Here is a 13,108-nt window from a genome sequence, read left to right as displayed (position 1 = left end):
AGGGTTAAAATGGAAAACAGAATCCAGGGCTGAATCAGAACCAAAGGCAGCAAGATCTCTATAGATGTCACAATGCCTGTTCAAAAAACTCAAAACTAATTACTTCATCCTTCATTCTCAAGTCAGTAAAAGCTCCAGGCATAGTGATGAAATTTAGAAAAAAGGAATACCGTCCAATCAATTCCAAGTTTTTCAAGTGCTTCTAAAAGACCTTGATATGAGGCTAGCACAGAGCTCCACATGGAATGATTGCTTAATAAATGATCAAACAGCAGATGAACTTAATAAATGATCTAAAGGGATACAGTGGGGTAAAGAGAGAGAAAAGGTCCCTGTCCATCACAAATGCAGTCTTAACCAAGTTAGTTTATGAGCTGTCACGTCAATCACATCATACAAACAGATGACACCTGGGATTCTTCAAGAGCCCCATGTGCCATGAAGATCTCAGGGTTGCAACTACAGGCCTAAATAAGGATTGGTCCCCAGCTGCTACTGACTTTCACACTGAACATCAAAGGCTGGAACATCAAGTACCCAATGGCTGACCCAGCTCATTACAGAACTTTCCAGATTTGTTACTCACAGAAGATCCTTCCTCTTCATGTAAGCCCTCTTTCCTCAGCTGTATTTTCTCTAAAGGGCGTAAATAAGGACTGTCCCAGCAGAACCACTCATCGTAACGATGGTTCCAACGCTTGAAATGGATGAGTACTTTTCCTTCTTCGTAGTCAATGTCTTCTATGTGAGCTGGATACCTGAATCAGAAAAAAAATTGAAGTACCTTTAATAACTACCAAAATATCCAAGATGGTACCCTTCCAAACCTCTTCCCAAAGGAGTAGGTTACCAAAGTACCAAATAAAGCCTACCACTTAGAAGCTCTGTGTAATTGTGTCAAATCACAAATTACAGAGGCTAACAAACTTGAGGTTCAAATCCCAACCTGGATACTCCTTAGTTTAAGAACTCAGAGCCTGAGTTCCCTCATGTAAAGTGGAGGAAGGATACCCAACACACTGGGTTGTAGTGCAATTTAAACAAGATGAGATATACACAAGACCTGAGCACAAAAGAGGCAGGAAGCAAACATTTAACAACTAGATTTTACATGTGCCAATAAATTAGAATGACTATGCAACCCAAATTATATTACATGGTCTCAATCTTAAGAATTTTGTAATCCATATAGGGAAATATCATGCAGTTATTAAAAAGAACAAGATGGTTCTATGTCACCATACGAAAAGCTCTCTCAAAACGAACAGTTAAATGAAAATAGCAAGGTGCAGAACACTGTGTATGGTAAGCTATTGTTTATTTTTTTTAAAGATGAAAAAGAATATATATTCATGTATGTTTACATATCTGGAAAGATACACAGGAAACTAACAATGGTTACTTGTAGAAGTATGGTCAGTTCGGTAGATAGGCTCTTTCAATCTCCATTCCACCCTCTTTCTAGACTGAGAGAGCTGGGAAAACCAACAACTACATTTCCCTGTCTTCCACACAATTGGCAATCAAGGTGATGGAGATCTGGGGGTTTGGAGGCAACTGTGGTGGCCAGACCCAGCGCTCCAGTGCAGGGCCTCTCAACCTTTCATGTAATGCACATCATCAGGGGATCTTGTTAAAATGCAAATTCTGATTCAGTAGGTGGAGTCAGGGCATAAGAGCTTGAAATAAGCCCCCAGGTGATACTAATGTGCTGGTCTGCAGTAGCAAGGGTCTAACACCTAGTCACTGGCTTCCTGAGTATCAAGCAGCAATGGTGAGGGTGGCAGTGGCAGTAGTGACTTCCTAACCTCCAGACGATAGCTCCAGTGGTGAATGGATACTCTAAGAGCAGCCCCCTGAGTCCCACACCACCAACCCTTCCAACAACTTTGTAAGTACCCAATTCCTTGTGTTAAATCCTTTTGTCATTAAAGTACACAGAATAGTTTCTGTTTCCAGCATTTAAACCTGACTGATACAAAAGGGGAACTGGGCGGGGGAGGGGAGGAGTGGGAGAGAGACTTTTTGCAGCATACTTTTTTTTTTAAAGACTGGCACCTGAGCTAACAACTATTGCCAATCTTTTTTTTTTTTTTCTGCTTTTTCTCCCCAAATCCCCCCAGTACATAGTTGTATATTCTAGTTGTGGGTCCTTCTAGTTGTGGCATGTGGGACACTGCCTCAGCGTGGCCCAACGAGTGGTGCCATGTCCGTGTCCAGGATCCGAACCAGTGAAACCCTGGGCCACTGAAGTGGAGCGCGCAAACGTAACCACTTGGCCACAGGGCTGGCCTCTGCAGCATACTTTTTAACACTTCTTTATTTTTCCACCACATAAATGTATCGCTCATTCCAAAAATAAATAGATGGTTAAAAATAAAGAAAAATAAATATCATATGCAATTGTTCTCTTAAATACACTTGTATTAATGAGATTGCTATTCTAGATTGAGAAAGTTTAGATTCTGCCTGTATTTTCTCCCTACAACATGGATTTGTACCATTTTTTTCCTTTCTTGTAACCAGCACTTAGTACCCTGCTGTCCTAATTAATATGTGCTTCTTAAACAAACAGGCCTCCTGCCTTGTGTCTCTATGCTGTGTCTTCTTCAACCCTATGCTAGTATCCTGTAAGGCAGTTTGCTTGGCATTAATCTATCACAGCAGGTTGCAGATACTGGGCATTCGATAAATGTTCAGCAAATGAATTCCACTCTCTCTCTTCTTCCCAAAGGTCACCTGTCCTGTCAATTCTTCAGTCCCAAGGCTCTCAGACTCCAGCTACCTATGCCAATTTCAGTCACTCTCCAACTTCAGGCCACCATCACTTCATATGAGTATTTCCCACACAGGACTGACACGGTATGCTCTTCAAAATTCCTAATGGTACTATGCATATATTAATTGTTCATAAAATATCAACAGAAGGAATAAACAGCCCTGAAACTAGTCTCCTTACTCCAATCCGACTGACATACAGCTGCTATAAACACAAGACATCTTGACAGCAGACTGGCTAATTGTATAATCTGATGAACTGAGTAGTACAATTCTAGGAGACAGAGGATTCCCTAAACCTACTCCTCTCTGTAAAATGGGGAGAAGGACATGAATATCTCAATTATATTCCTCTTGCCCTCTCATTCATTCAGCCTACCAGAGACTAGTGAGCCTCCCTAAAATAACATGATCTGGGTTTCCTTAATGGTTTACTATCTATAGCAATAGTTTTCAAACACAGGTCTTTGGATCAACGCACAGAATTAATTTTTCACAGAACTAAATTTACAGAACTTTTCTTTATAAAAAAAATCATATTCTTTCTAACTTTTTGGTGCTTAAATATACTTTTTTTTTTTTTTGAGGAAGATTAGCCCTGAGCTAACTGCTGCCAATCCTCCTCTTGTTGCTGAGGAAGGCTGGCCCTGAGCTAACATCCGTGCCCATCTTCCTCTACTTTATATGTGGGATGCCTACTACAGCATGGCTTGCCAAGTGGCACCATGTCTGCACCTGGGATCCGAACCACGAACCCCAGGCCACCAAAGCAAAACATGCGCACTTAACCGCTGCACCACTGGGCCAGCCCCTTAAACATACTTTTTAAGTTAAAACAATGTTAATTGTTTTCAATACCCTTACTAATATTATGCAGTCATTGAAAACAATGAGGCAGCTCTCTACGTACTGATTTTAAAAGATTTCTAAGAAAAGTAGAAAAAAACAAGATATAAAACAGTACTGGGTACTGAATGCACTATCCTTTCTTTGGGGGAGGGGAGACAGCCAACACATTCATCCCTGTTTTTAAATGCGTGGGCTATCTCTGGAAGGGTGATCAAGCAACTCGGTTTGCCTCTTGGGAGGGGAACTGGATAGTTAAGGAAGTGGAGAGGAAGTATGAGACTTATTTTATTCAATGTATATCCTTTTGTAAGTTTTGAATGTTGTACCATGAGCATGTATTAACTATAAAAAGTATATAATTAGATATTTATTTGAAATATATTTATTTGGCAAAATAAAAAGTTGGCAACCTCAGGACAAATCTCACACTCCTTTGAATCCGCACTGCTCAGTGTCTTCTGAAAGTCTGGGAAGTCTGGATCCACAGAATCAACTCCAAATTCCTAGGCTAGCAACTCCACTGCACACATTCAAAGTCTGTGGGACCTCTGGGCCCTCGGCTAGCCTAACTCTCCTTCCTTGCTCAAAAAACTTCACAGGGCACAGGCATCCCACTGTCTGCAGACTACACAAACCTCTCCAGGAGAATCAACAGTAACCAAGGGGTCAGCAGGGCTTCCTAAGTAGGAAGTGGTTCTCCCTACTGCTCTAAAGTGTGACAAGGATGCAAGTCACTCATGGAGGATGGGGAACCAAACTGCATTTCAGAGGAAAGGGAGACAGTTGAGATCTTACTTAGAGATCAACTCAGTAAGACTGGTGGATCACAACTGCTAGTTGCCTTAAGGACAGCTCAGCTTCATCAGTCAACAGAATTTTATTAAGTAACTTTGATCTGGCCAGTCAATTCCAGGTCTTGGAAGGGATTATGAGACATACGTGTTCTGGCCCCTACCCTTGAAAAGAACCAGACACATGAACCAATTAAGCTTTAAAACGATTAGGTGGAACCACATGAAACTGCTTTTTACCTACAAAAATACTAACGCTATCTGGTTCAATATAAATATTTGGACAACCATAAGGGGAGCTGGAGAAGACACAGGAAGGTTAACAAAAGAGATGTGAATTGAATCCATATAGACAGAAAAGAGAAGAGAAAATTTCCAGCTTCAACATGTAACAGCCACTGATGAGACTCTAGTTTCCAACTAACATTGCAGCTAGGAGTCACATTTCTAAGGGAAAATTAGCCAGAAAGGAACAGATATTGAACATCAAACTGACAACAAAAGTTAACTCTGGGGAGAAAGAAAGTCTCTTGCAAATGGCCAAGAGACTTTTGCTTGAAGTTTGAATTTTTACAAGGATTTAGTCACATAACACTTGTGAAAGAAATTTAAAGTTTTAAACAGCATTTAATGGGCAGATATCAACTAATAGCTTCATGGTTATTGGGTTTATATGCTGCTTGGCACATCCACAAAATAGAATATTATGTAACTGTAAGAAAAAAATGAGAACACACTCTATCAATTGATATAGAAAGATTTCCAAGACATATTAAGTTTAAAAGAGGCAAACTACACAATAGTGCATATCTTGTGATACCTTCTGTGTTACAAACGAGGAAAATAAGAACATATGTTTATTTTCGCTTGCATTTAAATACAATAACACTGGTAGGATGGGCAGAAACTAAAAAAGCTGGTTATCTATAGGGGGTAGAAGAGGTACAGGATAAAGAAGTACAAACAGGGGCCAGCCCCATGGCCGAGTGGTTAAGTTTGCATGCTCCGCTGCCAGGGCCCAGGGTTTCGCTGGTATGGATCCTGGGCGCGGACGTGGCACCGCTCGTCAGGCCACATTGAGGTGGCGTCCCACATGCCACAATTAGAAAGACCTGCAACTAAGATATACAACAATGTACAGGGGGTTTGGGGAGATAAAGCAGAAAAAAAAAAAAAAGAAGAAGAAGATTGGCAACATTTGTTACCTCAGGTGCCAATCTTTAAAAACAAATAAAAAATTTAAAAATTTTTAAAAAAAAGTAGAAGCAATCAATTTCACTGAATGCCTTGTTACAATGTTTTGATTTTTTGAACCTATTCAAAATCTATCCAATGGATTATCAATTAATTCCCTTGCATTTTTCAGGTAGATTATCAAATCATATTCAAATTATGATTATACTGTCTCACTTTCAATACTGACACCTGCCATTTATTTTTCTTGTGTTATCACATTGATTAGTGCTTCCAAGATGACGTTGAAAATTAGCAGAGATAGTCAGCATCCTTCTCTTTAATGAAAATGTCTCCAGTGTTTCATCGTTAAGCATGAAGTTTGTTAAAGTTTCTAATTAATGCATTTACTCACGTTCATAAAGTTTTCCTCTATAGTGACCTTATCAAGGATTCATCAAGAATAAATTTTGAGAATTTGCAGCCTTTGTCAAGATGATCATACAGCTTTTCTCTAGTATTCTATGAAAATAATGAAATAATAGATTTCCTAAGTTTAAGTTATCATTACCCCACTAATATAAGTCATATTTGGTTGCATGTATCATTCATTTTTTTTTTTTTTTTGAGGAAGATTAGCCCTGAGCTAACTACTGCCAGTCCTCCTCTTTTTTGCTGAGGAAGCCTGACCCTGAACTAACGTCGTGCCCATCTTCCTCTACTTTATACGTGGGACGCCTACCACAGCATGGCGTGCCAAGCAGTGCCATGTCCGCACCCGGGATCCGAACCAGCAAATCCCGGGCTGCCGAGAAGTGGAACATGCAAACTTAACTGCTACGCCACCGGGCCGGCCCCGCATGTGTCATTCATCTAATAAGTGTCAGTTTGGTGTTCTAGTATTTTATTGACAAGTTTTGTGTCTCTTTTATAAGTAGGATTTGTTCAAGTTTCCTTGTATTATGCCCCTTCTGCCCAGTTTCAGTATTAGGCTATGCTAACTTTATACAAGGGACTAGAAAGCTTTATTTCATTTTCTATGAAACTGCCTACTCTGGGGCCTTTTCATAAGATAGATCTTTACCTACCTTTTCTTTTACTTCTATGGTTTCTATTTTAGTCAAGTTTTCTTTTTTTTTTAATTTGTTTTATTTATTTATTTATTTTTGAGGAAGATTAGCCCTGAGCTAACTACTGCCAATCAAAGAGGAGGAAGAGAGGCCCTGAGCTAACATCCATGCCCATCTTCCTCTACTTTATACATGGGACGCCTACCACAGCATGGTGTGCCAAGTGGTGCCATGTCCTCACCCAGGATCCGAACCGGCGAACCCCAGGCCACCGAGAAGCAGAACATGCAAACTAAACCGCTGCGCCACTGAGCCGGCCCCATGGTCAAGTTTTCTATTTCTTCTTGAGTTAATTTTGCCTAAACTAATAACAAAGTTGGAAATGATCATCAGATACGATATAAGTGTTCAAAATCAATAGTTTTCCTTTAAAGAAACGAGCTCAAGACCCCATAAAAACACTTCACAGTCAAGTCACAAACAGGATTTTTATATGGTGAATACAAACACTAGACTGCTAAGCACTTTATAAAGCAGAGACCATGCCCTATTGATTCCACTACTCAAAAAACATTCCTAACTTTGTATCTGAGACAAGCAAACTGCTAGGTCCTGGAGATACAAAGCTGATGAGCAAACATGAGGGCTTCTAGTGTGGCAAGAGCCCAAAGAGAAGTCTGGTAGCCTCCTTGAAATTCCCCACTCCTCTCCACAAGGAGAGACCAAAAACAGTCTTGATCTCTATCTATAGAGAAAGAGTAAAGGAGTACACCCCTAGAATTACCTGGCCTGCTATACCCCATAACCAGGACCAGACAGAAGAGAGGCATTGTGTCTTCATGGTTTGCCTGGACTGAAAAGACTCTTGCATGCTCTCCCCTAAACTCTGGTAAAGCACCCAAATGGACCCTTCTCTTTTTAAAGTACATTCCCTACCACTCACCTCCTAATGTCTTCCTTAGTGAGCCAAAACTACTTCCTCTGCTCACCTTGCTCAGTCAGCAACTCAGTGGGAGCCCACTTTAAACTTTTTCATCAGATGCTGGGGGGCTGGGAAAGCAGCTTTAGAGAAGACTCGGCAGTTGGGCTGAACTTTGAAAGATGAAGAGAGGGGTTTGCCAAATGTTTTAATTTCCTCCAGTATGTTCTGCATATATTAGGCATTCAATAAATGTTCATCAAATGTACTTTTTAAAAAGAATTGATTATGGGGGCACCCCCGTGGCTGAGTGGTTAAGTTCGCGTGCTCCGCTTTGGTGGCCCAGGGTTTCGCCGGTTCGAATCCTGGGCAGAGACATGGCACTGCTCATCAAGGCATGCTGAGACAGCATCCCACGTACCAAAACTGGAAGGACCACAACTGAAAATACACAACTATGTACTAGGGAGCTTTGGGGAGAAAAAGGAAAAATAAAGTCTTTAAAAAAAAAAAAGAATTGATTATGAATACCTAGAGCCACAAAACAGCAATAGGAACATATACACAAACCAAGGTGAATCATCAAAATAAACCAATGATATGCATGTTGTAGATGTCAAAAAGACAAACAGATCCCAGCACAAAAATTGTCAAATTGGAGGGGATATATGCACGTGTTCTGTGGTCACCATGGCAAAATTTAATTAGCCACAAAATAGCTTTCTTCCAAAGGCCAAAAAGTATAAAAAACTCATATTTATCCAAAATTCAACTTAGAAAGGCCAGATAATCCAAACTTCATAGTAAACTAGGTTACTATGGTAGCCTTATTTTAAGCAAGTGATCTAACTGGTCACTAAGCCAAACAGGAAGACAGAAGATTTTTTTTTTTTTAAAGATTTTATTTTTTTCCTTTTTCTCCCCAAAGCCCCCCGGTACATGGTTGTATATTCTTCGTTGTGGGTCCTTCTAGTTGTGGCATGTGGGACGCTGCCTCAGCGTGGTTTGATGAGCAGTGCCATGTCCACGCCCAGGATTCGAACCAACGAAGAAACACTGGGCCGCCTGCAGTGGAGCGCGCTAACTTAACCACTCGGCCACAGGGCCAGCCCCAACACAGAAGATTAATGTAGCCAATCAAACGTAAAGGGAAGGGCCCACGCCGTGGCCAAGTGGTTAAGTTCGTACTCTCTGTTTCAGCAGGCCAAGGTTTCACCGGTTTGGATCCTGGGCGCAGCCCTAGCATATAGCTCATCAAGCCATGCTGAGGCAGCAGCCCACATAGCAGAACTAAAGGGACCTACAACTGGAATATGCAACTATGTACTGGGGCTTTGGGGTGGAGAAGAAGAAAAAAAAGATTAGCAACAGTTGTTAGCTCAGGTACCAATCTTTAAAAAGATAAAAAATTTTAAAGATATTAAAAAATAAAGGGACAAGGAGAATGGACAAAAATTAGAGGAAGAGAAATTCATCAATTCCACAGACATTTTCTGAGTACCTACTTTGGGCCAGGAAGTGTACTGGGGTTGGGAAACACAGAGCCAAATCCATGAAGATGTGTGATCACAGAAGTTGGCAGAAGACAAACTCTATGTTACAAGACATATTTCCTCAGACATAACACAAGCCTTCCCATACCCGGTCTGCTCCCTTTACCTAGAACACCTCCCCCTGCGCACTCTTCCCAGGGAACACCTCACCCTCCTAGAGCCTCAGAATGCCTGCTACACTGTCTCAAGGAGCCCCCATCTCCTTCCACTCTGTGTCAGTTTCCCGCTTGCTTCCTTCATAGTGTTTACTCCAATCTGTGATTATTTCATTTGTTTCTCCATTTACTTGGTTATGGTCTGCTTCCATAGGTGACTACAGATACCCCTAAAGGCATCTGTTTCTTATTCACTGCAGTATCCTCAGAGGGAATAAAGCTGTGCCTACACACACAAATAATTGTAATAAAGTATCACAGGTGCAACAACAGAAGACTAGTTAAGGTATAGAAGGGTACAGAGGAGCAAATAGCTAGTTCTAGGGTTGGAGGGGTGGCAGTGAGGAAGAAGGAGGGGCCAAGACAACTCTAATGAAAAGGAGACATTTGATCTCAATTATGAACGATGAATAGGTATTTTCCAGGCGATCAAGGAGGAACTGAGACTGGAGAGTGTTTCTGGGAGATGGTACAATCTGAGTAAATCAGCATAGGTAGAGAGGGCAACGAAGTGCAGGAAACTGAAGGTGAGAAAGGAAACAACTCTGTAGACAGTGGTGCAGGAATCTTACGGATTCCAAACCTATTATATAGATGGACAGTCAGGCCCTAAATGAGTGTTTCCCCATAGCAGTCCATGGACCACTTGGTGTTAAACACAGAGTTGGTGGTCCACAAGGTATCCATGAGGAATGTTTTATTGTACTTATCCATAATCTGGACCACCTTATCAGAGCTTCCCAGCTGAGGTGCCACAAACAGATTACAAGTGAACAGTGACATGAAAAACATTGAGACCCACTGATCAACATGACCACCATAAAACCAAGTACTGCTTAAGAATTTTAGGATGTGTTTGCAATTAACCTGACATTACATGATCACTCTCAAAAGGCAATTGTAGTGGCTTTAAACTATGTCTGCAAATTTGACACTTCTTCCTTCAAAAGGAGGAGCCTAATTATCCTCCCCTTGCATGTGGCCTCATTTCTAACAAATAGAATTTGGTGGAAGCAATAGTGTGGGACTTCAAGGATGGGTTATAAAAAGCATTGCTGCAATTCCACTTCTGCATATACATCCAAAAGAACTGAAAGCAGGGACTCGAACAGATATCTCTTCACCCATGTTCATAACAGGATTATCCACAATAGCCAAAAAGTGGAAGCAACCCAAGTGTCCGTTCACAGATGAATTATGATATATCCATACAACGGAATATTACTCAGCATTAAAAAGGCATCTATGCTACAACATAGATGAACCCTGAAAACACACTAAGTGAAGTAAGTCAGTCACAAAAGGACAAATACTGCATGATTCCAGTCACATGAGACATCTAGAGTAGTCAAATTCACAGAGACAGACAGTAGGTGGTGGTTACCAGGTGCCAGGAGGAAGAATGGGGAGTCACTGTTTAATGAGCACAGAGCTTCAGTTTAGGAAGACGAAAAAGTTCTAGGGATGGATGGTCATCATGGTTGCACAACAACCTGAATGTCCTTAATGTCATTGAACTGTACACTGAAAAACGGTTAAAATGGCCAACTTTATGTTACATAATTTTAACACACACTCACACACATATACACAGCACTGCTGCTTTGTGGATTCTCGTTCTAGGGGAAGCCAGGTACTATGTCATGAGAACATTCTAGATGCTCTATGGAAAGGTCCACGTGGCAAGGAACTAAGGTCTCCTGCCAGCAACCAGCAACAACTTGCCAGCAGCATGCAGGAACCACCTTGGGCTACAGCCTCATAAGACCTCGAGCCAGAACCCTCCTGTAAAGCTGCTCCTGAATTCCTGACCCACAGACACTGAATAATAAATGTTTAGTCTTGTTTTAGGCCACTAAATTTTGAGAAAATTTGTTACACAGCAATAAATAACACAGTAGCATTTTGCTCCAATGCTACTAAAAGTGGGATCCATAGATGGTATAGAGGTTGAAGGCCAGTCTTCATCTTTTCGAGTTTGAGAAACGCTGCTCTAAGCTACCAGATAAGCCATCCTACCCTAGGGCTCCGCCAAGGAAAGGAGAGAACTGTGGGACAGCAAAGTTCACACCAAACGAGAATGAATAACCCCATGTGCATGTCCAGAAAGAGAGAACACTCCAGGTCTAACACAGTGATACAATGTCGCCTTGTCCATAGTATAATGACCTCAAGTCCCAGGAAGGCTTGCTGCTCAGAGTCTTGGTTGCTTCTGAGTAAAGTTAAGCTGCCCAACACCACACACTGTGCACACGCTTAAATTAGAGCAGCCAGACAGTGCTTGGCATAAACCTGTTTGTTCCCCCCGCACACACACCAGAAATATGAACTGAAGAAATGTTGCAGACAAAAAAAGAGGAACCAGAAAGGATAACAACTTCCATCTTATTTCCCACTCCAATTGGTCAGCGTTCACTTACATGGTTATTAATAACCAATGTGTCTAGCTCACTCTAGGTGTTATAAACTGCCTTTATATAAGTCATCTCAATGGATTTTTACCACAATCTCATGAGGACTTAAGGAGTTATCATCATCGCACACATTTTATATTTGTGGAAATGCAGGCTCAAAGAGAGTAACTAAAGAGGTGTAACCAAGATCAGTATCCAAATCTGACCCTAAGCCCAGTGAAGAGCCTTCTGCTCTTAATTTGACTTTACATGTAAATATCCTTGTATTAACTCACATCCACAGAGGTGTCTTCTGTCTTAGCCACCTAATAAGTCCTCCTGGTGGCTAGCCCAGAATTTGCCTAAACCTTCCCCCCGGGGTTGGGCATTCACGCTGCTTCCAGAATCTTCCCTATATAAACAGCCTTTCTGCAAACATATAGCACTCATTTACTTCAAGAATCATAGCGTGCCTCTATTCCTGGCTCAGGGCACACACCCAAAGCAAGACTTCTATGCACAAAAGTAACATTCTAAGCCATCCCCAGCCTTTGCTGGAGAGAGGATGGGGATGCAAGTTGTATTTAATGAAAAACAAAGGGCTGACTATTAAGCTGTAGAAAAACTGTGTTTTGGATGCCTTAACTCTTTCCCTACCCCTTCAGCATTTCCACTAATCAACATCTGAGACGTCTAACTTGTATTCATCTTTCTCTCAATCCCAATCTTTTTTCACCAGTAACAATTCAACAGTTATGTCCAGACGATCCATATACCCTCCATCAGTACTCGCAAACGTAGTGATACAGAGACACTCAGTCAATATTTGGTGACTGAGTGAACACCACCACTTTTTTGTTCCTAAGAGGAATCTGACCATGTCTCTATCCTGCCTAAAATTTCCCTTTTTAGCCTACTCTCCCACTACTCCTGATCTGTTCTCTCTCCAGATTCTCAGAACACACCATGTTCTTTGAGCTCTGAATATTTTGCTCACGTTGTTCCTTCTGCCTCCTCTCACCCTCACTTTCATCCTGGAAATCTTAGACTTTAATCACACTTCCTTGCAGATACTTTCAACTCTCTGCCTTCATCATATCTGCCTGGGTAAACTCCAACCCTAAGTAAATCTGATTCTCCACATTCTCCACTCCTGCACTTCAGCAGCTGGAATGTACTCGACATGCTGATGGGTCACACTTTAACATAAATCGTGGTTTCCTTAGGGGTAGAGGAGGCTGTGTGACTGGGTGAGGGGAAAAGGCCTTTTGAGGTTCCTACAACGTCTACATCTTGATCTGGGTGGTGATTACACAGGTACATCAATGCTTTTATAAAAGTTCATCAAAGCCACACACTTAAGACTTGTGCACTCTAACATAAATTATACTTCAATAAAAAAGGTTTTTTTAAATAAAATTTAAAAA

At 41.3% G+C, this 13,108-nt stretch overlaps 1 protein-coding gene across 3 annotated transcripts in view; it reads right to left on the bottom strand.

The window, feature by feature from the left end:
- The window catches only part of PHF20 (PHD finger protein 20), a 143,736-nt gene that overhangs the window by 88,084 nt on the left and 42,544 nt on the right, over positions 1 to 13,108 (bottom strand). For all 3 annotated transcript variants that reach the window (XM_070588207.1, XM_070588210.1, XM_070588208.1), the window contains one exon: positions 587 to 758. In XM_070588207.1, the coding sequence (XP_070444308.1) occupies positions 587 to 758 (172 nt within the window). The remainder of the gene's footprint in view (positions 1 to 586; positions 759 to 13,108) is intronic.

The sequence above is a fragment of the Equus przewalskii genome, chromosome 21 (genome assembly GCF_037783145.1).
Source record: "Equus przewalskii isolate Varuska chromosome 21, EquPr2, whole genome shotgun sequence".
Taxonomy (NCBI): domain Eukaryota; kingdom Metazoa; phylum Chordata; class Mammalia; order Perissodactyla; family Equidae; genus Equus; species Equus przewalskii.
The sequence above is the reverse complement of the archived record's forward strand: the minus strand, read 5'-3'. Positions and strand labels throughout refer to the sequence as shown.